At 44.2% G+C, this 23417-nt stretch overlaps 1 protein-coding gene and 1 long non-coding RNA gene across 2 annotated transcripts in view; both read left to right on the top strand.

Moving 5' to 3' along the window:
* The window catches only part of LOC118366922 (integrin beta-5-like), a 78794-nt gene extending 65259 nt beyond the window's left edge, over positions 1-13535 (top strand). The window contains exons 11-15 of the mRNA XM_035749763.2: positions 491-713; positions 1584-1684; positions 3026-3145; positions 8148-8314; positions 11734-13535. Coding sequence (XP_035605656.1) covers positions 491-713; positions 1584-1684; positions 3026-3145; positions 8148-8314; positions 11734-11829 — 707 coding nt within the window. The 3' untranslated portion in view covers positions 11830-13535. The remainder of the gene's footprint in view (positions 1-490; positions 714-1583; positions 1685-3025; positions 3146-8147; positions 8315-11733) is intronic.
* Positions 13536-17640: 4105 nt separating this feature from the next.
* On the top strand, positions 17641-19151 carry LOC118366585 (uncharacterized). Its single transcript, XR_004821994.2, has 3 exons — positions 17641-17930; positions 18023-18273; positions 18407-19151. It is a non-coding gene; the product is annotated as an uncharacterized LOC118366585 (long non-coding RNA).
* The last annotated feature ends 4266 nt before the right edge of the window (positions 19152-23417 follow it).

The following is a 23417-nucleotide window of genomic DNA, read 5'->3' as shown; positions in this document are numbered from 1 at the left end:
AGACATCTTCGCCACTCGGGAGCCCGGGGGCAAGGAAGATCACAGCTTTTGTGATCCATAACAATTTGGGTTAAGCCGAAGGATTGTGAATGGCTGTATTGTCTATAGATTGTTCAAACATTAAGAAACTTTCTTCCCAGTTAAAATCCTTTCGTGGAATGTGTAGGTGTATGTTTTTTACTTTTCTCTAATCAGCAGTTAAAACCATAAAAAGCCTCCTCCCTCCTGGGCTTGGAGAAATGTGTCCACACTCAAATTCATGTCAAGGACAGACCATTGATGACATCAAAATTATAGTTTAAACCATGTTTTGAGGATATACAGTGTTTTACATTTACTTTGTTTACGAACATTGGATACAAACAAGTTTATATTTTGTGTTCTGATAGTGTTCGACAGTTGAACTAAGCATTTATAGTTATATTCTTCAAGAATCAATAGGTACAGATCATGCATTTATAAGACCCCTCCTTACCTCCTCTCTTCTCAGGTCACGGAGAGTGCCACTGTGGAGAGTGTAAGTGCCATGCGGGCTACATCGGGGACAACTGTAACTGCTCCACGGACACATCTTCCTGTGTGTCTGATGACGGGAAGATCTGTAGTGGGCGAGGCAGCTGTGTGTGCGGGCACTGCCAGTGTACAGAACCAGGGGCCTTCGGGGACACCTGCGAGAAATGCCCCACCTGCCCCGATGCCTGTGGCACCAAAAGGTACGAGACAGAGAGGAAGGGATGTGTGGAGGGAAGGCAAGAAGAAGAGTAGGGAGGGAGAGGAGGGTCAACCATGTCCTAAGTGTCCAGGGGTTTCTAATGTGCACCTGAAGCTGTGGTTTGACCTATCATGGTAAGACGCATATCATCCATTACCATGCATTAAGGTACAAAAAGGATTTAAGACACATATAACTCAGTCAAGATTATTTCTGTAAAGGGTCTATCAGAGTACAACACGTGTACGCGGGTGCACAGCAGCATTCCAGGAATATTAGACCCATTGGCTTTTAGTCCTTTTATAATTATCAGCTCATGCAACTTGTCCAACTGTCAACTCTTTTAAATGAATAGGAGAGGCATACCGGAGATGCTTTGGTTGGGAATTGTGAGGATGTGCGCTTTTGGGCTGCACGCCCCCCATGGATGGTCGTCTCAGAGCCACACAGCTATATCACAATGGGATGCCAGACTAGCGTGTCTCAGCGACTGTAGACTATGATTTGCGCTTCAGAAAGATGTTAAGACGGCTCCCATTCCATTGGTGTCCCCCGAAAAAGCAAAAGGTTTACGACTCAAACTCCTCACTCAAATCACTCATCCTATATCAGGAGCAGAGTGTATCAGCAGGCTATCCCAGGGAATGTGTTGCTATCAGTCACAGTTGTACCCTCCCGGCATGGTCCTATACTCACACATGGCTCTCATTTCAGAGGTAAAAGGTGAACGTTTTGGGTGTGACCCTTGACCATAAACTGACCTTAAACTCTAGGCCTGGTCAGCTCTGCTCCTGTAAACACGGCACATATGTAATTATGCCACACACGGTCTCCCTTGTCGCTCTGTCATCTCTCTCTTTCTCCACTCCAGGGAATGCATCGAGTGCCGGCTTTTCAACTCCGGAAGACTGTTCGACAACCAGACGTGCCAGCGGCTATGCAAGGACGAGATCATCACTGTGGAAACGCTTAGTGAGTAAACAAAACACTGACTGACTGTGGTTCCCCTCTCTAACATCAGCTGGTCAGCAGAGAGAGAGAGACACACACACACAGAGGAGTATCAACATCTGTGATTAGCGTCTGCAGCAGTTTGTTGTTGATGCATTACAGACGTCTTCCCTTGTTCTAGTTTATTAGCTCTCTCCCACTCTTATTGAGCACAGACTTGCCAACACACGGCATACGTACCGTTTGAGCTGTTTTAGCTAATGTGACATCACCCAGCTGCTCTGACGGTTTAGCTCAGACCAACGTAATGCACGCTTCTACAACCCACACACAAGCCCATATGCCTCATCTGTAATTACTTGTGAAAATAAATATACCCTCTCCAGTCCAGAGTGGGTGTCTGTTATTTTCTGGCGAGTGTCAGTCTGGGTCTCTAGTGGCAGAGCGGACGGACATCTTCTGTTCTGTCCTCCGGGTAGCAGCTTATAATAACGGGCAGCGCCATGCAGCCAAACCCATCATTTGGTTCAAAGACACGCAGCCCCATTAAAACATGATGCCCCCTGCCTACTCCCCATCTACCCCACCCTCTAAACAAACATGTAACTCTACCTGCACCCATAACTCTAAACTGTCATCACGTGCTGTCTTTTAAAACGCACAGGTCTTAAGTGGAACATAGACAGTCCCAGGATTTGGTCTGTCTGGATCCCTTCAGCGTTTTGCATTACAGGGGATAGTTAACTAGGAATGTTTTAATATGTTAATGTTGCTTGTGGGGACATTGTGATGCTGAGATGGCTATAAGGTGCTGTTTCAGACTCAACATGGGCTCTGGATTTAAAGAGATTGTTATATCTTAAGGCCATCCCCTCACTGTCGCTCTGCCCTCACTGTCCTAGATCTGCTCTGTTCACTGCGTTCTCTCACTCTGCTATTCCAACCATCTGACCTCCCCTAATAGACTGCATGTACATTCCAGAAACTTCTCTCCCGCCGAAAGCAGAGAGGGGAGAGGAGGCTGGAGGGAATCGAGGGGAGATGGAAGACGTTGGAGGGGTTAGAGCTAGTCTAATTCCTCAGTCCACAAGGCATTTAGAATATTTGAATGATAAGAGTTCACAAAAAGCAAAGCAAATGGCTCTGTCCTTACTGTGGAATGTGATCAATCACTTATCCAAGAGTGATTTCACAATAAAGCATCTTGATACATTTTCCCACATTGTTGTGTTGTCGGAGCTCTCACCATTCTCTTGTTTTCTTTCTTATGTCTTTAGTTTCTTCTCTCTGTACGTTTCGACAGCATTTTTCTTGCTTGTGTCTCAGCAGTGCCCCTCTCTCTCTCTATTTGTCCTCTTATAGAAACGGAAGACCCAAACGCTGTCCTTTGCTTGTACAAGACGGAGAACGAGTGTGTGATGAAGTTCATGTACTCTGAACACGCCAACGGCATGTCAGTCCTCACCGCGCTCAAAGAGCCAGGTCAGTACTGCTACAGAAAACATGGACATAACATATCAGCCAGCTGCTTCTCTTCACATTCAAAGAGATGGAGGATAAAACAATAACAGAGAAGGTCATGTTGTTGTAGTATGAAATAGTGTGTATACCATGTCTGTCTGTTATTATCTGGAGAGTGTCAGTCTAGGCCTCTTTTGGACATGCACTCTATTGGACAATTGGGTAATGATATTAGATTTATATGTTTTTGCGTAAACGAGGCCTGTTTTTTTAACAGCCATTCTGTATGATTGTTTCACTCTTTCTTTCTTGCATCTCCCTTTGTCTATATTCCTATCTATCTCTCTCTCTTATATACACTGCTCAAAAAAATAAGGGGAACACTCAAATAACACATCCTAGATCTAAATGAATGAAATATTCTTATTAAATACTTTTTTCTTTACATAGTTGAATGTGCTGACAACAAAATCACACAAATTATCAATGGAAATCAAATGTATCAACCCATGGAGGTCTGGATTTGGACACTCAAAATTAAAGTGGAAAACCACACTACAGGCTGATCCAACTTTGTAATGTCCTTAAAACAAGTCAAAATGAGGCTCAGTAGTGTGTGTGGCCTCCACGTGCCTGTATGACCTCCCTACAACGCCTGGGCATGCTCCTGATGAGGTGGTGGATGGTCTCCTGAGGGATCTCCTCCCAGACCTGGACTAAAGCATCCGCCAACTCCTGGACAGTCTGTGGTGCAACGTGGTGTTGGTGGATGGAGCGAGACATGATGTCCCAGATGTGCTCAATTGGATTCAGGTCTGGGGAACGGTCGGGCCAGTCCATAGCATCAATGCCTTCCTCTTGCAGGAACTGCTGACACACTCCAGCCACATGAGGTCGAGCATTGTCTTGCATTAGGAGGAACCCAGGGCCAACCGCACCTGCATATGGTCTCACAAGGGGTCTGAGGATCTCGTTACCGAATGGCAGTCAGACTACCTCTGGCGAGCACATGGAAGGCTGTGCGGCCCCCCAAAGAAATGCCACCCCACACCATGACTGACCCACCTGCCAAACCGGTCATGCTGGAGGAAGTTGCAGGCAGCAGAACGTTCTCCACGGCTTCTCCAGACTGTCACGTCTGTCACGTGCTCTGTGTGAACCTGCTTTAATCTGTGAAGAGCACTGGGCGCCCGTGGCGAATTTGCCAATCTTGGTGTTCTCTGGCAAATGCCAAAAGTCCTGCACGGTGTTGGGCTGTAAGCACAACCCCCACCTGTGGACGTCGGGCCCTCATACCACCCTCATGGAGTCTGTTTCTGACCGTTTGAGCAGACACATACACATTTGTGGCCTGCTGGAGGTCATTTTGCAGGGCTCTGGCAGTGCTCCTCCTGCTCCTCCTTGCACAAAGGCGGAGGTAGCGGTCCTGCTGCTGGGTTGTTGCCCTCCTACAGCCTCCTCCACGTCTCCGGGTGTACTGGCCTGTCTCCTGGTAGCGCCTCCATGCTCTGGACACTACGCTGACAGACACAGCAAACCTTCTTGCCACAGCTCGCATTGATGTTCCATCCTGGATGAGCCGCACTACCTGAGCCACTTGTGTGGGTTGTAGACTCCGTCTCATGCTACCACTGGAGTGAAAGCACCGCCAGCATTCAAAAGTGACCAAAACATCAGCCAGGAAGCATAGGAACTGAGAAGTGGTCTGTAGTCACCACCTGCAGAACCACTCTCCTTTATTGGTGGTGTCTTCTTGCAAATTGCCTATAATTTCCACCTGTTGTCTATTCCATTTGCACAACAGCATGTGAAATTTATTGTCAATCAGTGTTGCTTCCTAAGTGGACAGTTTGATTTCATAGAAGTGTGATTGACTTGGAGTTACATTGTTGTTTAAGTGTTCCCTTTATTTTTTTAGCAGTGTATGTGTATATATGTGTGTGTGTGTGTGTGTGTGTGTGTGTGTGTGTGTGTGTGTGTGTGTGTGTGTGTGTGTGTGTGTGTGTGTGTGTGTGTGTGTGTGTGTGTGTGTGTGTGTGTACACACACACACACACTGAACATAAATATTAAAGCAACAATTTTATAGGTTTTACGGAGTTTTTTTTTTTATTTTTTTTTTTTTATTTCACCTTTATTTAACCAGGTAGGCTAGTTGAGAACAAGTTCTCATTTGCAACTGCGACCTGGCCAAGATGAAGCATAGCAGTGTGAGCAGACAACACAGAGTTACACATGGAGTAAACAATTAACAAGTCAATAACACAATAGGAAGGAGAAAAAAGGGGGAGTCTATATACATTGTGTGCAAAAGGCATGAGGTAGGCGAATAATTACAATTTTGCAGATTAACACTGGAGTGATAAATGATCAGATGGTCATTTACAGGTAGAGATATTGGTGTGCAAAAGAGCAGAAACGTAAATAAATAAAAACAGTATGGGGATGAGGTAGGTAAAAATGGGTGGGCTATTTGCCGATAGACTATGTACAGCTGCAGCGATCGGTTAGCTGCTCAGATAGCAGATGTTTGAAGTTGGTGAGGGAGATAAAAGTCTCCAACTTCAGCGATTTTTGCAATTCATTCCAGTCACGGGCAGCATAGAACTGGAACGAAAGGCGGCCAAATGAGGTGTTGGCTTTAGGGATGATCAGTGAGATACACCTGCTGGAGCGCGTGCTACGGATGGGTGTTGCCATTGTGACCAGTGAACTGAGATAAGGCGGAGCTTTACCTAGCATGGACTTGTAGATGACCTGGAGCCAGTGGGTCTGGCGACGAATATGTAGCGAGGGCCAGCCGACTAGAGCGTACAAGTCGCAGTGGTGGGTGGTATAAGGTGCTTTAGTGACAAAACGGATGGCACTGTGATAAACTGCATCCAGTTTGCTGAGTAGAGTGTTGGAAGCAATTTTGTAGATGACATCGCCGAAGTCGAGGATCGGTAGGATAGTCAGTTTTACTAGGGTAAGTTTGGCGGCGTGAGTGAAGGAGGCTTTGTTGCGGAATAGAAAGCCGACTCTTGATTTGATTTTCGATTGGAGATGTTTGATATGAGTCTGGAAGGAGAGTTTACAGTCTAGCCAGACACCTAGGTACTTATAGATGTCCACATATTCAAGGTTGGAACCATCCAGGGTGGTGATGCTGGTCAGGCGTGCGAGTGCAGGCAGCGAACGGTTGAAAAGCATTCATTTGGTTTTACTAGCGTTTAAGAGCAGTTGGAGGCCACGGAAGGAGTGTTGTATGGCATTGAAGCTCGTTTGGAGGTTAGATAGCACAGTGTCCAAGGAGGGGCCGGAAGTATATAGAATGGTGTCGTCTGCGTAGAGGTGGATCAGGGAATCGCCCGCAGCAAGAGCAACATCATTGAAATATACAGAAAAGAGTCGGCCCGAGGCTTGAACCCTGTGGCACCCCCATAGAGACTTCCAGAAGACCAGACAGCATGCCCTCCGATTTGACACACTGAACTCTGTCTGCAAAGTAATTGGTGAACCAGGCAAGGCAGTCACCCGAAAAACCGAGGCTACTGAGTCTGCCGATAAGAATATGGTGATTGACCGAGTCGAAAGCCTTGGCAAGGTCGATGAAGACTGCTGCACAGTACTGTCTTTTATCGATGGCGGTTATGATATAGTTTAGTACCTTGAGCGTGGCTGAGGTGCACCCGTGACCGGCTCGGAAACCAGATTGCACAGCGGAGAAGGTACGGTGGGATTCGAGATGGTCAGTGACCTGTTTGTTGACTTGGCTTTCGAAGACCTTAGATAGGCAGGGCAGGATGGATATAGGTCTGTAACAGTTTGGGTCCAGGGTGTCTCCCCCTTTGAAGAGGGGGATGACTGCGGCAGCTTTCCAGTCCTTGGGGATATCAGACGATATGAAAGAGAGGTTGAACAGGCTGGTAATAGGGGTTGCGACAATGGCGGCGGATAGTTTCAGAAATAGAGGGTCCAGATTGTCAAGCCCAGCTGATTTGTACGGGTCCAGGTTTTGCAGCTCTTTCAGAACATCTGCTATCTGGATTTGGGTAAAGGAGAACCTGGAGAGGCTTGGGCGAGTAGCTGCGGGGGGGAGCTGTTGGCCGAGGTTGGAGTAGCCAGGCGGAAGGCATGGCCAGCCGTTGAGAAATGCTTGTTGAAGTTTTAGTTTATATAAGGAAATCAGTCAATTTAAATTAATGAATTAACTAGGACTGTCTAGGAATGTATGGATTTCACATGACTGGGAATACAGATATGCATCTGTTTTTCAGATACTTTTTTTTTTTTTTTTTTTAACTGTAGGGGAGTGGATCAGAGAACCAGTCAGTATCTGGTATGACCACCATTTGCCTTATGCCGCACAACACATCTCCTTAGCATAGAGGCTATTGATTGTGGCCTGTGGATCCAGAGCATCCCAAACATGCTCAATGGGTGACATGTCTAGTGAGTATTCAGTTCATTCAAGAAATGGAACATTTTCGGCTTCCAGGAATTGTGTACAGTTCCATGGGGCTGTGCATTATCATGCTGAAACGTGGATGAATGGCAACGGGCCTCAGGATCTCCTCACAGTAACTGCATTTAAATTGCCATTGATCAAATGCAATTGTGTTCATTGTCCGTACCTTATGCCTGCGCATACCATAACCCCACCTCTACCATAGACCACTCTTATGGCGGCTAATGGTAGAGAAATTAACATTCTATTCTATGGAAACAGCTCTGGTGGCCATTCCTGCCAATTGCACCCCCCCTTAAAATCTTGGATTATCTTGGCAAAGGAGAAACGGAGATGTAAACTATTTGTGCACAACGTGAGAGAAATAAGCCTTTTGTGCGTATGGAACGTTTCTGTGATCTTTTATTTCAACTCATGAAACATGGGACCAACACTTTGACCATGGTGTTCATATTTTTGTTCAGTGTATATTACTCTTTATATATTTCTCCTATCTAGATCTTTGTGTATTTTCTTAGTTCCTATGTATATCTGCTTTTTAATATTTTTTGTTTGTCTCCCCTCCCGTCTCCAGAGTGTGGCACAGTGCCGGATGCCATGACGGTCCTCCTGGCAGTGGTGGGCAGTATCCTGCTGGTGGGCATTGTGCTGCTAGCCATCTGGAAGCTGGTCATCACCGTGCACGACCGACGGGAGTTTGCCCGCTTCCAGAGCGCACGCTGCCGCGCACGTTACGAGATGGTGAGGAGGATGACTGTCCTATTTATAACAGTGATTTACAGTGCCTTCAGAAAATTGACTTTTTCAATATTTTTGTTGTTTCAGCCTGAATATAAATCTTTTTGATGTCACTGGCCTACACACTGTCAAAGTGGAATGATGTTTTTCGAAATGTTTACAAATGAATAGAACATGAAAAGCAGAGATGTGTTGAGTCAGTAGTATTCAACCCCTTTTGTTATGGCAAGCCTAAATAAGTTCAGGAGTAAAAATGTGCTTTACAAGTCACATAAGTTGCATGAACTCTTTGTGCATTAATAGTGTTTACATTTTTTAAAAGTATGACTACCTCATCTCTCTACCCCACACATATAATTATCTGTAAGGTCCCTCAGTCAAGCAGTGAATTTCAAACAGAATTAAACCACAAAGACCAGGGAGTGTTTTCCAATGCCTTGCAAAAAAAGAAAGCAGACCTTGACTATCCCTTTGAGCATTATTAATTACACTTTGGATGGTGTATCAATACACCCAGTCACTACAAAGATACAGGCGTCCTTCCTAACTCCATTGCCGGAGGCCAATTGTGACTTTAAAACAGTTCAAGAGTTTAATGGCAGTGATTGTAGTTACTCCACAAAACTAACCTAAATGGCAAGAGTGAAAAGGATGCAAGTACATAATGAAAATATTCCAAAATATGCATTCTGTTTGCAATAAGGCACTAAAGTAATGCTGCATAGAAATTAACTTCATGTCCTGAATGCAAAGTGTTTTTTTAATGGAAAATCCAACACATCACGGAGAACCACTCTTCATATTTTCAAGCATGGTGGTGGCTGCATCATGCTATGGGTTTGCTTGTCATCAGCAAGGACTATGAGTTTTTTGGGGGGGCAGGGATAAAAGTAAACTAAATAGATCTAAGCACAGACAAAATCCCAGAGGAAACCCTGGTTCACTCTACTTTCCACCAGACACTGGGAGATTAATTAACCTTTCAGCAGGACAGTAACCTAAAACACAAGGCCAAATATACACTGGTGTTGCTTACCAAGACGACATTGAATGTTCCTGAGTGGCCTAACACCAGTTTTGACTTAAATCAGCTTAAACCTATGGCAAGACTTAAAAATGGGTGATCAACAACCAACTTAACAGAGCTTGAAGAATTTGAAAAGGAATAATGGGCAAATATTGTACAATCCTGGTGTGCAAAGCTCGAGACTTACTCAGACTCACAGCTGTAATCACTGCATAGTGTGGTTTTACCATGCATTGATTCAGGGGTGTGAATACTGATTAAATATATCTGTATTTCATTTTCAATAAATTATCAACAAAAATCTAAAAACATGTTTTCACATTGTCATTAGGGGGTATTGTGTGTAGATAAATGGGTGAGAAAATACATACATACATTTTGAATTCAGGCTGTAACACAACAAAATGTGGAATAAGTCAAGGAGGGGTATGAATATTTTCAGAAGGCACTGCACATATAAACAGGTTGAATTCATATGTGACTGAGCCACATTTGATATGGGAGTCAATGAGGACTATTACACCATCTATCAAATGAAAGGCTGTGTGAATTGCTGTGATGCCTGTTTTGGGACAAGAGTAGGCCTATATAAGTGATGACACTTGCATGTCTGCGAAGGATAGGATATACGCACATCCCATTTGAAATGCCAAGTTGTGGAATATATTGTTGTCTTTCATCTCATTGTGGTATACATCTAATGTATTTTTGGAACAGTTTCCATGTATCATAGCACTGAAGCCATATGTGTGAACTGGGGAAGGAACAAAGATGTTTTTCAAAGTTTTATTCCCCACGTGCACAGGACACAACGGGTGTAAAACAGTACAGTGATATTCTTACCTTGAGAGCTATTTCCCAACAATGTAGTAATACTAATAATATAAACTCAGCAACAAAAAAAAATGTTCCTTTTTCAGGACCCTGTCTTACAAAGATAATTTGTGAAAAATATAAATAACTTCACAGATCTTCATTGTAAAGGTTTTAAACTCTGTTTCCCATGCTTGTTCAATGAACCATAAACAATTAAGAACATACACCTGTGGAACGGTCGTTAAGACACTAACAGCTTACAGATGCTAGGCAATTAAGGTCACAGTTATGAAAACTTAGGACACTAAAGAGGCCTTTCTACTGACGCTGAAAAACACACACAAAAATATGCCCAGGATCCCTGCTCATCTGCGTGAATGTGCCTTAGGCATGCTGCAAGGAGGCATGATGTAAATGTGGCCAGGGAAATAATTTGCAATGTCCCTACTGTGAGAGGCCTAAGACAGCGCTACAGGGAGACAGGACAGACAGCTGATTGTCCTCACAGTGACAGACCACGTGTAACAACACCTGCACAGGATCGGTACATTTGAACATCACACCTGCGGGACAGGTACAGGATGGCAACAACTGCCTGAGTTACACCAGGAACACAATCCCTCCATCAGTGCTCAGACTGTCCGCAATAGGCTGAGAGAGGCTGGACTGAGTGCTTGTAGGCCTGTTGTAAGGCAGGTCCTCACCAGACATCACTGGAAACGACGTCACCTATTGGCACAAACGCACCATCGCTGGACCAGGCAGGACTGGCAAAAAGTGCTCTTCACTGGCGAGTCGCGGTTTTGTCTCACTAGGGGTGATGGTCAGATTCACGTTTATCGTCGAAGGAGTGAGCGTTACACTGAGGCTTGTACTCTGGAGTGGGATCAATTTGGAGGTGGAGGGCCCGTCACGGTCTGGGGCAGTGTGTCACAGCATCACCGGACTGAGCTTGTTGTCAATTGCAGGCAATCTCAACGCTGTGCGTTACAGGGAAGACATCCTCCTCCCTCATGTGGCACCCTTCTTGCAGGCTCATCCTGACATGACCCTCCAGCATGACAATGCCACCAGCCATACTGCTCGTTCTGTGCGTGATTTCCTAAAAGACAGGAATGTCAGTCTTCTGCCATGGCCAGCGAAGAGCCCGGATCTCAATCCCATTGAGCACGTCTGGGACCTGTTGGATCGGAGGGTGAGGGCTAGGGCCATTCCCCCCAGAAATATCTGGGAACTTGCTTCGGAGTTGGCTGCGAAGCTCTGTGCGGTAGCTCTGTATGATATGCTCTATATGATATGCTCTATATGACCACTTAAATGTGATCAGTGTGAAGAGCCTAACTTGAAGCATCTGCTGGAACAAAAACAATGTGTTGAACCATCAGACCTCATGTTGGACCACATAGCTGTCAGTTAGTGGAAGAACTGTTTGGAACACTGACTGTTCCAAAATTCTGAGACTGGCTTAAATGTCCATCCTGCCTCAACATGTGCATGTTGCTGAACTGACCAATTTTTCAAACTTTCTGTTACTCTCTCCCCTTTTCTCTCTCTCGCTCTCTTTCATCTCTCTCTTCAGGCCTCCAACCCCCTCTACAAGCAGCCCATCTCCAGCCACCCAATAGAGACAGACTTCATTATGTATGGCAAGTCTTACAACGGAGCAGCCCACTGACCACCTCCCCATGGGGGTGTTGGTGGTGCGGGGCACGGCAGGACCGGTCCAAGTAGAGAACCAGGAGGGGTGGGAAATGATTAAATAAACTTAACCATCTATCTGATCTGCCAAGGACTTATGACAAACAGAAGTAAAAGTAGTAGTCTGGATTGTTTCTGGGGACTGTGGCCTTTTTTTTCTCTCTGACTGAGGAGAAACAAAGTGACCAACTACCATGAAGTAATGAGATGTGACTTAAAGCTCTAGGCTGCTCTGTATGGTTTACTGATGTCAGTAGAATACAGCCCAGAGGACAAGCAACAATATTCTCCTGGTCTGGAAATTGTTTAAAGAGGACAGAGACAATAATCTGTGCTCCTCTGAGTCATCTCTCTAGCTAACAAGCGGATGTTATATAAGCAGAATGAACTATGTAGACAGAACAATGGAACCCTATCTGTCACTGACAATTTGTGTTAAATTGCCAACTTCACATCACAAACCAGGGTTTCCCAAACTCTGTCCTCACGACCCCAAACGGTGCACATTTAGTTTTTTTGTCCTAGCACTACTCAGCTGATTCAAATAATCAACTAATTATCTAGCTTTGATCATTTGAATCAGCTGTGTAGTGTTAAGGAAAAATACTAAATGTGTTCCACTTGGGGTTCCGAGGACCGAATTTAGGAAACGCTGTCATAAACCATAACATCTCCTTCACATAAACAGCAATACACATTGTACAGACAGCCAAGGCATCGACTTATATTTGTATGTATATATTTTTTTTACTCTTAAAAATGCCTATCCTGACACTCACTATGCATCCTCCTTCATAACAAATGGAAATATGAATTAATGTACATCAGCAGGAGATTTTCAGGTTTATGAGATAATAACATCACATTTTTTTGTGGACTTTGGCGTCATGGTACTAACATTAAAAGAACAATAGTTTTCTTACCCTTGTTTCACACAATATATTATATTATTAGGAGAGGCTCAAAGTGACTAGGAATCTCCATCTATTCTCATTGTGTTTCTATTATTGTTGTTACACTATATATGTACTTCTTTCTCTAGTCTAGATCTATTGTTTGTGCTGTGTCAGCACCTATTGTCATTGCCAAACAAATAGATACATTTGGATACAGCACAAACGGATCTGGGACCAGGCTACTATTCAGTATGACTGCAATAACCCTGCTCTCTGTCATGGCTACATTACTTGCACTGTGAGTGTGGGTGGGCGGAGAGACAGGGAACGTCTCTAAGCTGTGTTGACATGGGACATAACTCTCTCCCTCACCCATTCCAACAGGAAGAAGCAGGCTAAAACATATCACTGGAGTTATGAAAGGGCTACAGTATAAGATGGGAGGGAATACTTCTCATTAAATGTGTTCCATGGCCTTTTTTGTGATGGTGAGCTAGGCTTGAGAGAGTGCGAGAGAGAGCGGGAGACGATGGATGAAAAAAGTGTGCGCACTAACTTTTATGGATGTGTGTGTGCCAAACGCAATAAGAATCATATAAAAACAATCTGCTTACTTGTGTGTCTTGGCACCATGTGAGGAAATGCATGAGCCCAGATCTTTCCTGTACAGCATTGATAATTCACCATTAGAAACCAATAGATTTACAACACTACTGTGTGTACATGTCATTCTGCACACAGAGCAGGTATTCACAAAACAGCAATAAATGGATGACTTAAAAGCAAATATATCCCATTTATTTGACTTTTACTCCCATGGTGATCCTCTTGCAATTTTTTCCCCACTTTGTCTAGACTCCTCAACCTTTTATTTGTTTTACCTATGCATAGTTTCACCTGTTTCACCAATAAACATACTTCCTAGCAGCAGCACATTTCCAAATAACAAAAATAAACAGCCAGTGTTGGAGGGTGACTGAAGGTTAAGAGAGACATGAATGAAATGAACTGAGTGTTGGAGGGTGACAATGTTAAGAGAGACATGAATGAATTGGGGGTCTGTCTTTGGCTTAGACCTCAGGTGCCAGGGAAGATGTGCATGTGCTCAAACGCATCTGTTCTCACTCTCAACCAATAAGCAACAGTCTACTGCCCTCATACAGAAACACAGAGTAAAGGTGGTCTTGTATCCCTTTACACCTTGGTTTCTGCTGTCGTCCATGACAACCCTCACCATGTGCTTCTCTCCCTAGCTAACCCAGATTTGTATTTTAGCTGATAAATTAGTTGCATAAATTCAGCATTTTTTTTCAGAGATGAAATGAACTGCAAATAAGACTCATAGAAGCACTAACAACCCAAAGTAATCTCAATAAACACATGGAATATGTGTACACCCTATTTGTTATTCAGTTTTCCGAGAACTTGATGGTTCACATGAGCTGGGAAATGCATTCTATTTCCCTGCTAACTTCATAGTTTGGAAGATCCCAAGTATACAGGGAAGGGGGTGGAACTAACGCTGGGATATGGAACATGTCTATGGGACTGGAGGGGCTGTTATTTCAGCCTGAAGTGAGGTCATAAATCCCCCCTGGTGTTTTGGTGGGGGCCTCATCCCCCGCGAGGCAGGGCCCAGCCTCAGTCCAGGTTTCAGCTGTAGGGAAAAAGTAGGTTAGTGTGTTCGTTTATTATCTCTGCCTGCTGAACAGGGACACAGGGCACAGTTAAAATGGAAGCCATAGGGACTTCCAGTACGGTAAGTGCACTTGTTTGTTGAACAGTAAAGGAAATAATGCCGAAGGCTTCCGAAAGATCAGGCCCAATCAGCAGGTAGCCTCTGTGGACTGGAAATCTAGCCTCGTTAACACAATCAATACTTTAAGTAAGCACAATCGAGCTGGCCCCGGAGTGTGATGTAGACAGACTGTGGGTCTGGAGGGATATAATGAGGGGCAATGAATGGGTCGTTGAAAAGAGAAGTCAATGGTCATAGGACCAATACGTCAGTGACTCCTGATAGATGCCATTCACTCCTCAGTGCACATGATTGGGAAATGCATGCTGGATAAGATGTTAGATGTAAACGGCAAACCTGAAACTTCTTCCATTGGTCAGCTGACCTACCATGTTTCTATTCTTCATTCACACATGTTCCGCTTTCGTTTTTCTTTCTCTGCTGTCTGTATTGCTCCCTTTCCTCTTTCTCATGTTTTCGCTCTCTTTAGTCTACACATTCTCTTTCCAGCTTCCCACTCTTTGTCTTGTTCCTCTTCTTCACTTCCCATCTCACCTCAGATGTGTCAAGATGACCCAGTACCATCTCTAATCCTTACAGCCTGAGGGAGAGCACTGATCGCAAGAAACACTGGATGCCAAAAAGACAACTCGCAGCACAAGCGATCTACCATCTGGATGTGTGTGCTGTTTTCATTGCTGTTGCTAACTGCACTAACAGCATGGGGCCCTGACCACGTGATGCATCAGTTTGGTTGGGGCCAGGCAAACTGCACTCCGTGATTGTCAATAACTGACACGACTGGAATTAGAGGAATGTTAAATAAGCTTCTCAAAAGCAAGACACTAACTACCATTTTATTCCTCGGGAGGAAATTCCACATAACAACAACTCTAACTCAACTGTCTGTCATAATGTATCTCATCAAAAAAGGGGAAAGCACATACAAAGTCAACTCTCTCCCATTCTAACACCTTTTTAATGTATCCAGTCAGTGCTTCTAACATCAGGAGGCTTAAGAAATTCAGATTGGCCCCTAAGACCCTCACAAACTTTTACAGATTTACAATTGAGAGCATCCTGTCGGGCTGTATCACAGCCTGGTACGGCAACTGCACTGCCTGCAAGCGCAGGTCTTTCCAGAGGGTGGTGCGGTCTGCCCAACGCATCACCGGGGGTACACTGCCTGCCCTCCAGGACATCTACAGCACCCGATGTCACAGGAAGGCCAAAAAGATCATCAAGGACATTAACCACCCCAGCCATGGCTATTTAACCCAACTACCATCCAGAAGGCGAGGTCAATAGAAGTGCATCAGCTTCTATCTCAAGGCCATTGGACTGTTAAATAGCCATCACTAGCCGACTACCACCCAGTTACTCATCCCTGCACCTTAGAGCCTGCTGCCCTATGTACATAGACATGGAATCACTGGTCACTTTAATAATGTTTACATACTGTTTTACTAATTTCATATGTATATACTGTATTCTACTGAATTTTGGGCAATGCCACTCTGACATTGCTCATCCTAATATTTATATATTTCTTAATTATATTCTTTTACTTTTAGATTTCTGTGTATTGTTGTGAATTGTTAGATACTACTGCACTGTTGGAGCTAGTAACACAAGCATTTTGCTACACCCGCAATAACATCTGCTAAATATGTGTATGCGACCAATCAATTTGATTTGATTTATACTGGAGTGGAACAATGAAAAAACTCAGTGGAACTGGCTGAGGTCCAGAGTTCAGTTTAAGCGGTGTAGAGAATGATGAAGATGAACACTTCACAGTAAAGCTTATCCACTATAGAACTTCATACTGTACTATAGAAACAAAACAAAAAAGGGATATATTTGAGGGTTTTATGTTGACGTTTCAGCAGCACAAAGGCCTTTCTCTAGACCAGTCACAATGAACAAGTATGTGACACATTGTAAACAGTGTCAGACCCCCCCCCCCCATGAAGTCAAACTAAGCTACTGTAATAATATAATTAAGCCAATTTATTTACCCATTCTCCTGGAATTAAACATTGACAGGGTCATGCAACTGTTGCAGCATGCAAAGCTAGCTTTCTCTCTTCTTCACAGCTTTGGAGGGTCCAGGGGGAAAAGGTTCTGCAGTAAGAAGTGTTGTTCAGTAGGGATTAGCGTCTCTTTGTGATGTAAATACTCTGTAAACTATGGCCTAGTTCCCATGTCCGTACCAAAGACCATACAGGGACCAGGAGGTTTTAACACGCATGCAGGCAGTGTGTGCCAATCATCACCGGGCTCCTGTCCCCACCAATGGCATCCACACGCTTCCATGCGTATCCTGCTGTGCTCCCATGCCCAGGCCCATCATGCCAACTATGATGTAGTGTTTAACAAAGCATGTAACAAATATCCATCACAAAGGCCCCGTGAGCCATAACAAGCACAATATTTTACCAGAACGTCATGCTTTTGTGAATTTGAATTGTCCCCCTGCTTGTGAATGCTTGGTTTGTCTGCCTGCATCATTCCAGATATAAGCGATAAATCACATTAATTACATCTACCTTCATAGATGTTGACACGCATGCACGCAGATACACCCAAATACACACACACACAATCAAACAGGTCCAGTTAAACTAACACAGCGGTAACATAACCTTTGACCTGAGTTAGGTAGCATTATCCTGACCATGTGTGTCTTAGTTCATATCAGATTCACTTATATATCCTCGGAGTGAAATGACAGGTGTAGATCGACCTAACAGATATGATAAAGAATAGATGTAAAACTATCCATGCAAAAACCATGCCGTAGCCCTCTCCGGTGAGCCAGGCAGATATGTTATCATGTGGCTCCACATGCTGGACATTACAGTACATGACATCTCTGGAGTAAACTAATGGCTAATGACTGACTCCCCACACTCTAATATAAAGTGTATTTTGTTGCCATCTACTGTAGGGAGTGAAGTAGTAGTAAGTGCTTGATACTTTTGTTCATTTAGTAGTCTAAACCAGGGGAGGGGTTCTACTCAACTGTGGGCCGGTCTCACAGACAGGGTTTAGATTAAGCCAGGAGTAGACCTTAATGTGTACTATTTAAACTAGGACATTTAAGTAGCTTTCATGAACTTGGCATAGTTAGTCAGAGACTATGGAGTCCTCGAGTAAGGTAAGTAAACCTAAATGAGAACACCTGGGTTAAGCCTGATTACGTTAAGTATGAGCACATGCTGTTGGTCTAATGGTGCTCATAAAACCCGGACTGGAAAAGAAAACACCATTACTGGTGTGAATCTTGAGACAATTGCAGAGGCAAAAATAATTAGTTCAAAAAACTTTATTGAATATGAAAAAACGCTACTAAAACAGAAAAATAGTGGTTGGGCTGCAATTTGTAGTGAATTCAATGCAGATGAAAATGTAAACACAAGAAGAGTACAGCAACTTCAGGTAAGATATCTTCATTATTCTCAATATTTCACATTTCTCATATTCATATTTTGTGACATCACTTATATTGAATGATGTCTGCCTTTTTATAGACTCTGTGGAATAATCTTAAATGGGCTTTAAAAAAGAGAAAATGCAGAGATCAGAAGAGAGCGATTTACTACCGGTTGGTTGATCACCAAAAAAAGACAAGACTGATGAATTGAGTGATTTAGCTGTCTGGAGTAAAAGGGCACCAGCAACCTCTGGATGGTATACCAGATGATGACCAACCTCTGGATGGTATACCAGATGATGACCAACCTCTGGATGGGCAGTCCAGATGAAGATCTGAGCACAAATGGTACATATACCAAAGAAAGTAAATTGGTTACTTCCTTTGGTAAATATATTCCACTGTCTGTCAGTCTTAATTCTTCTTTCATTCTAAGGATCATATGAGTTTATCTGTGCTTCTAACGGTGTTCTTTTTCCAGAGGAAGGGAATCTGAACAGGTTGGAAGAGCCAGTGCACAGTGAGTGTGTACCCTCCATCTGCTATAGCATCCCTGAGAGAAGATGCTGCCACCACCTTTCAGCAGAGAACAAAAAAGATGACCATGCATGAGAAGTTAGCCAGAGAATTTCATGAGCATAAAATGAAATAGCTGAAGGAAGAACATGAAATGATAATAAGATTTCTACAGGTTGAATTGAATATGAAGTCTGAAGAGAGACATTACCAGCCATGGTGAACAATATGATAAGTAAAATAAAAAAATGTTTTGTCATTTGGATATTCATGAGTGAGACTATTTTAATCAGCACAAACTATATTTTAAACCAGCTTTGAATTTGTCACTCACTTAATTTTGCTGCGCACTATTTGAATTTTGTATAGAACCAACATCATCAAAGCAAAATTAAGCCATAATGAATACATTCCATATTTAAATGTATCTCCTCTAGTTGAAGTGCTACAATGTGAAAGCAACTCTGTGTGCAAGTCCTCGTTGGTCATTGCCTGCCTCAGCCATGGGCACATCTGCATGATCCTGATCTTCCATTGGAGGACAGCAATGCCGCTTCAGGTAGTTGTGCAGCACTGCTATAGCAATGATCACCTTGTAGCATCTTCTTGGCTTGCAACAACGTGTATTGCGTAAATATTGGAATCTATTTTTCCATACTCCAAACAGGCTCAACCATCCCTCTCGTGCGGATATGAGCTGTGTTGTATCTTAGCTGCTCAGCTGTTGTGGGATTTATGTATGGAGTGAATAAAAAGTTACTTTGACCATATCCTCTATCACCAAGTAGTAGTCCACTATGTTGTCCTCTTTGAAACTGAGCACACAATGAAGAGGTGAGGAAAAATCCTTGAATTGTGATTTGCACCTTTCCAACGGGCAACAATGTATGAAAACTCTAAATTAGGAGTGCATACACCCTGAACATTGATGGAAAACCAGTTCTTATGGTTCCTGTAGTTGATGGACACTTGAAGGGAACATGACATCCATCTATACAGCCAATCACTCCTGGGAAGTGCCCATATTCATAGAATTGCTTGGCCAGCAGCATCAGGAAACTTGATGTAAAGACTCCTCAGTTCACAAATGGCCCTGCAGACTTTGAACTACTCTACACACAGTTGCTTCACTGGCACCACACAAATCACCAGTTTCACGATGAAAAATTCCAGATTCCAAAATCCTCAAAGTGATCAGAACTTGGAGAGAATTGGGTCTCTTTGAGACAGAGAGGAAAGTCTAGGCTCAAGCAAAGATATTATCTCCAATGCATTTTCTTTGTACATATGAAAGCGGTCTCAAAGTAATTTAATGGATTACTCCTATCCACAGGTACTTGTGTGGCTGGCCTCTGTAGTGCAAGTTGGTCTTCATTTAGATATTCCATGCACCCTCATAAACAGTTGTAAGCAGAAGTTAAACCTCCCTCTTTGAAAGATTCATTATAGCTTCAATTTAGTTCTAGAGTAGCTCTAATCCTCCTTCTTGCAATCGGCTGTGTTTAGTCCAGAATACGCTAAATCTACAACTATTTTAAGATAAGTCTGTGCAAGTCGCTTTTAGTTAAGACAGCACAAACAGGCATTTTAGTCTGGGACTAGGCTTAAGCCTTGCTGTGAAACCGGCCCAATATGGAATTGTTTTAAGGTAATACCAAGGATCATTTAACTATTTGCTTTGTAATTTTAAGACTCCTTGAAGTATCAAATAAAAAAATTTAAAAAATTATTTGATGAAAATTGTATTTTGGCTTTACCGCTATTAGACCATTAGAAATGCATTGAATAACAGATAATAAATAAAAAAGGAAGTTTGTTCTGAGGTGACTGTCCTATATATCTGAAAGAAAGATCAGGAAACATGTATTTAACCCCTTATTTTTGCCACTAAACAGTCTCCATATATACTTCCAAACCTTTTTTCAACTGGTACCTGGGGACCTTCAGATTTGTAAGGTCTGTGGTCGTCCCAGAGCAAAACAACCAACATGTACACTACCGTTCAAAAGTTTGGGGTCACTTAGATATGTCATTGTTTTTAAAAGAAAAGCACATTTTTTGTCCATTTAAATAACATCATATTACTCCGTGCCCAGGCTCTGTCGCAGCCGGCCGCGACCGGGAGGTCCGTGGGTTGATGCACAATTGGCCTAGTGTCGTCCAGGTTAGGGAGGGTTTGGCCGGTAGGGATATCCTTGTCTCATCGCGCACCAGCGACTCCTGTGGCTGGATGCGCGCTGTGTTAAGAAGCAGTGCGGCTTGGTTGGGTTGTGTTTTGGATGACGCATGGCTTTTGACCTTCGTCTCTCCCAAACCCGCACGGGAGTTGTAGGGATGAGACAAGATAGTAATTACAAACAATTGTATACCATGAAATTGGGGAGAAAAAGGGGGTAAAATACAAATAAATAATAATAACATCAAACTGATCAGAAATACAGTGTAGACATTGTTAATGTTGTAAACGACTATTATAGCTGGAAACAAATGATTTGTAATGGAATATCTACATAGGCATACAGAGGCCCATTATCAGCAACCATCACTCCTGTGTTCCAATGGTATGTTGTGTTAGCTAATCCAAGTTTATCATTTTAAAAAGGCTAATTGATAATCAGAAAACCCTTTTGCAATAATGTTAGCACAGCTGACAACTGATTAAAGAAGCAATAAAACTGGCCTTCGTTAGACTAGTTGAGTTTCTGGAGCATCAGCATTTGTGGGTTTGATTACAGGCTCAAAATGGTCAGAAACAAAGGACTTTCTTCTGAAACTCATCAGGCTTCTGAGAAATGAAGGCTATTCCATGTGAGAAATTGCCAAGAAACTGAAGATCTCGTACAACGCTGTGTACTACTCTCTTCACAGAACAGCGCAAACTGGCCCTAACCAGAATAGAAAGAGGAGTGGGAGGCCCCAGTGCACAACTGAGCAAGAGGACAAGTACATTAGAGTGTTTAGTTTGACAAACAGATGCCTCACAAGTCCCGAACTGGCAGCTTCATTAAATAGTACCCGCAAAACACCAGTCTCAACGTCAACATTAAAGAGGCGATTCCAGGATGCTGGCCTTCTAGGCAATTTGATGTTATTTTAGAGTATTTACTTAAGGTCTTCATAGCAAAACAACGCAAGGGCACACGAGAACACTAAATAAATCATGAGACCTGAGCAACTGGCCCAGTCCACAGAGGAATCTAAATAGTCATCCCCCCCTCCACCCCCGCCCTCAAGGAAAGGCTCCCGATGGTCCACCAGGGGTAGTTGAACGTCGACGGAAGTCCCGAATTAGTCCGGGGTCCACAATGTGCCAGGCCGGAACCCAAGAACGTTCCTCAGGCCTGTAATCTTCCCAGTCCACGAGATACTGTGTCCCTCACCGGAACTGATGACTGGAGAGGTTACGTCGCACAATGTAGGCTGGCTGTCCTGCAATCATGCGAGACGGAGGTGGAGGCCGAGTGGCCGGAACCAGAGGGCTGAACACCACAGGCTTGAGTCTGGAGATGTGGAATTTGGGATGAACCCTCATGGACCAGGGAAGATGAAGGCGATAGACCACTGGATTAAAGCACTGTAGAACTTTGAATAGCCCAACGTACAGGGAAACCAACTTCCTAGATTCCAGAGGCAGATAGAGGCAGATCCCTAGTAGACAACCAGACCATCTAGCCTGGACGCAGGAGGGGACTCGATGGCGATGACGGTTGGCCTGTCGTTGAACCCAAGCTGAGGACCTCAGGAGCGCTGACCGAGCCCTCTTCCAGGTCCAGCAGCAATGAGAGATGAGGCGTTGAGTGGACGGAACCATCACTTCAATCTCCTGATCTGGAAACAGGGGGGGCTGGTAACCGTACAACACCTGGAATGGTGACAAGCCAGTGGAGGAACACTGGAGAGTTGTGTGTATACTCCTCCCAGGGAAGGTGCTGACTCCAAGTGGCGGGGTTGGCGGACACACAGCATCGTAAAGGCGGTCTCCATATCCTGGTTCACCCACTCAGTTTGACCGCTGGACTGAGGGTGATAACCTGAGGACAGACTGGCTGTTAACCCCAGAAGAGTACAGAATGCCCTCCAAAATCTGGAGGCAAACTGGGGGCCCCGGTCAGAGACTATATCCAGAGGAAGTCCGTGAAGGCGGAAAACATGCTGAATGACTAGCTGAGCAGTCTCACAGGCAGATGGAATCTTGAGCAGCAGAATGAAATGTACCGCCTTGGAAAATAGGTCCACAATGACCAGAATGACCGTGAGTCCCTCTGAGGATGGAAGGCCCATGATGAAATCCATAGAGAGATGGGACCAGGGTTGAGAAGGTGTTGGCAGTGGATGAAGAAGCCCCAGAGGTTGCTGACAAGGAGTCTTGTTCCAGGCACATGTCGGACAGGCAGCCACAAAGGTCAGAGTGGCCGCCTCCGCCGAGGGCAACCAAAACCACCTCCTCAAAAACTCTAGCGTTCGCTGCCCTCCAGGGTGTGAGGTGAGACGCAATGAGTGATACCACTGAAGTACCTTGGACCGTGCCCCAAGAGGAACAAGAAGTATGTTAGTTGGACAGCCGTCTGGAACTGCCTCCCTACCTTGCGCCTCCCTCATTGCAGTCTCTATACCCCAGGACACCGGCCCGAGGATGAGCGACCTGGGGATGATGGGTTCAAGCGGGCGATCCTCACTGAAGCTGGGGAACTGGCGAGAAAGGGCATCCGGCTTCACGTTCTTAGACCCCGGACGGTAAGATAACGTGAATCTGAACCAAGTGAAGAAGAGAGCCCAGTGAGCCTTTCGGGGGTTGAGGCGTTTAGCCTCCTGGATGTAGGCCAGGTTCTTGTGGTCAGTCCAAATCATAAAGGGATGTTCCGAGCCCTCCAACCAGTGCCGCCACTCCACCTAAGCCAGTTTGACCACAATAAGTTCCTGATTGCCAACATCATAGTTCCTCTCCACTGGAGTGAGACGCCTGGAGAAGAAGGCAC

This window comes from Oncorhynchus keta, chromosome 34 (genome assembly GCF_023373465.1).
Source record: "Oncorhynchus keta strain PuntledgeMale-10-30-2019 chromosome 34, Oket_V2, whole genome shotgun sequence".
Taxonomy (NCBI): Eukaryota; Metazoa; Chordata; class Actinopteri; order Salmoniformes; family Salmonidae; genus Oncorhynchus; species Oncorhynchus keta.
This window is presented reverse-complemented; position numbering and strand designations above follow the sequence as displayed.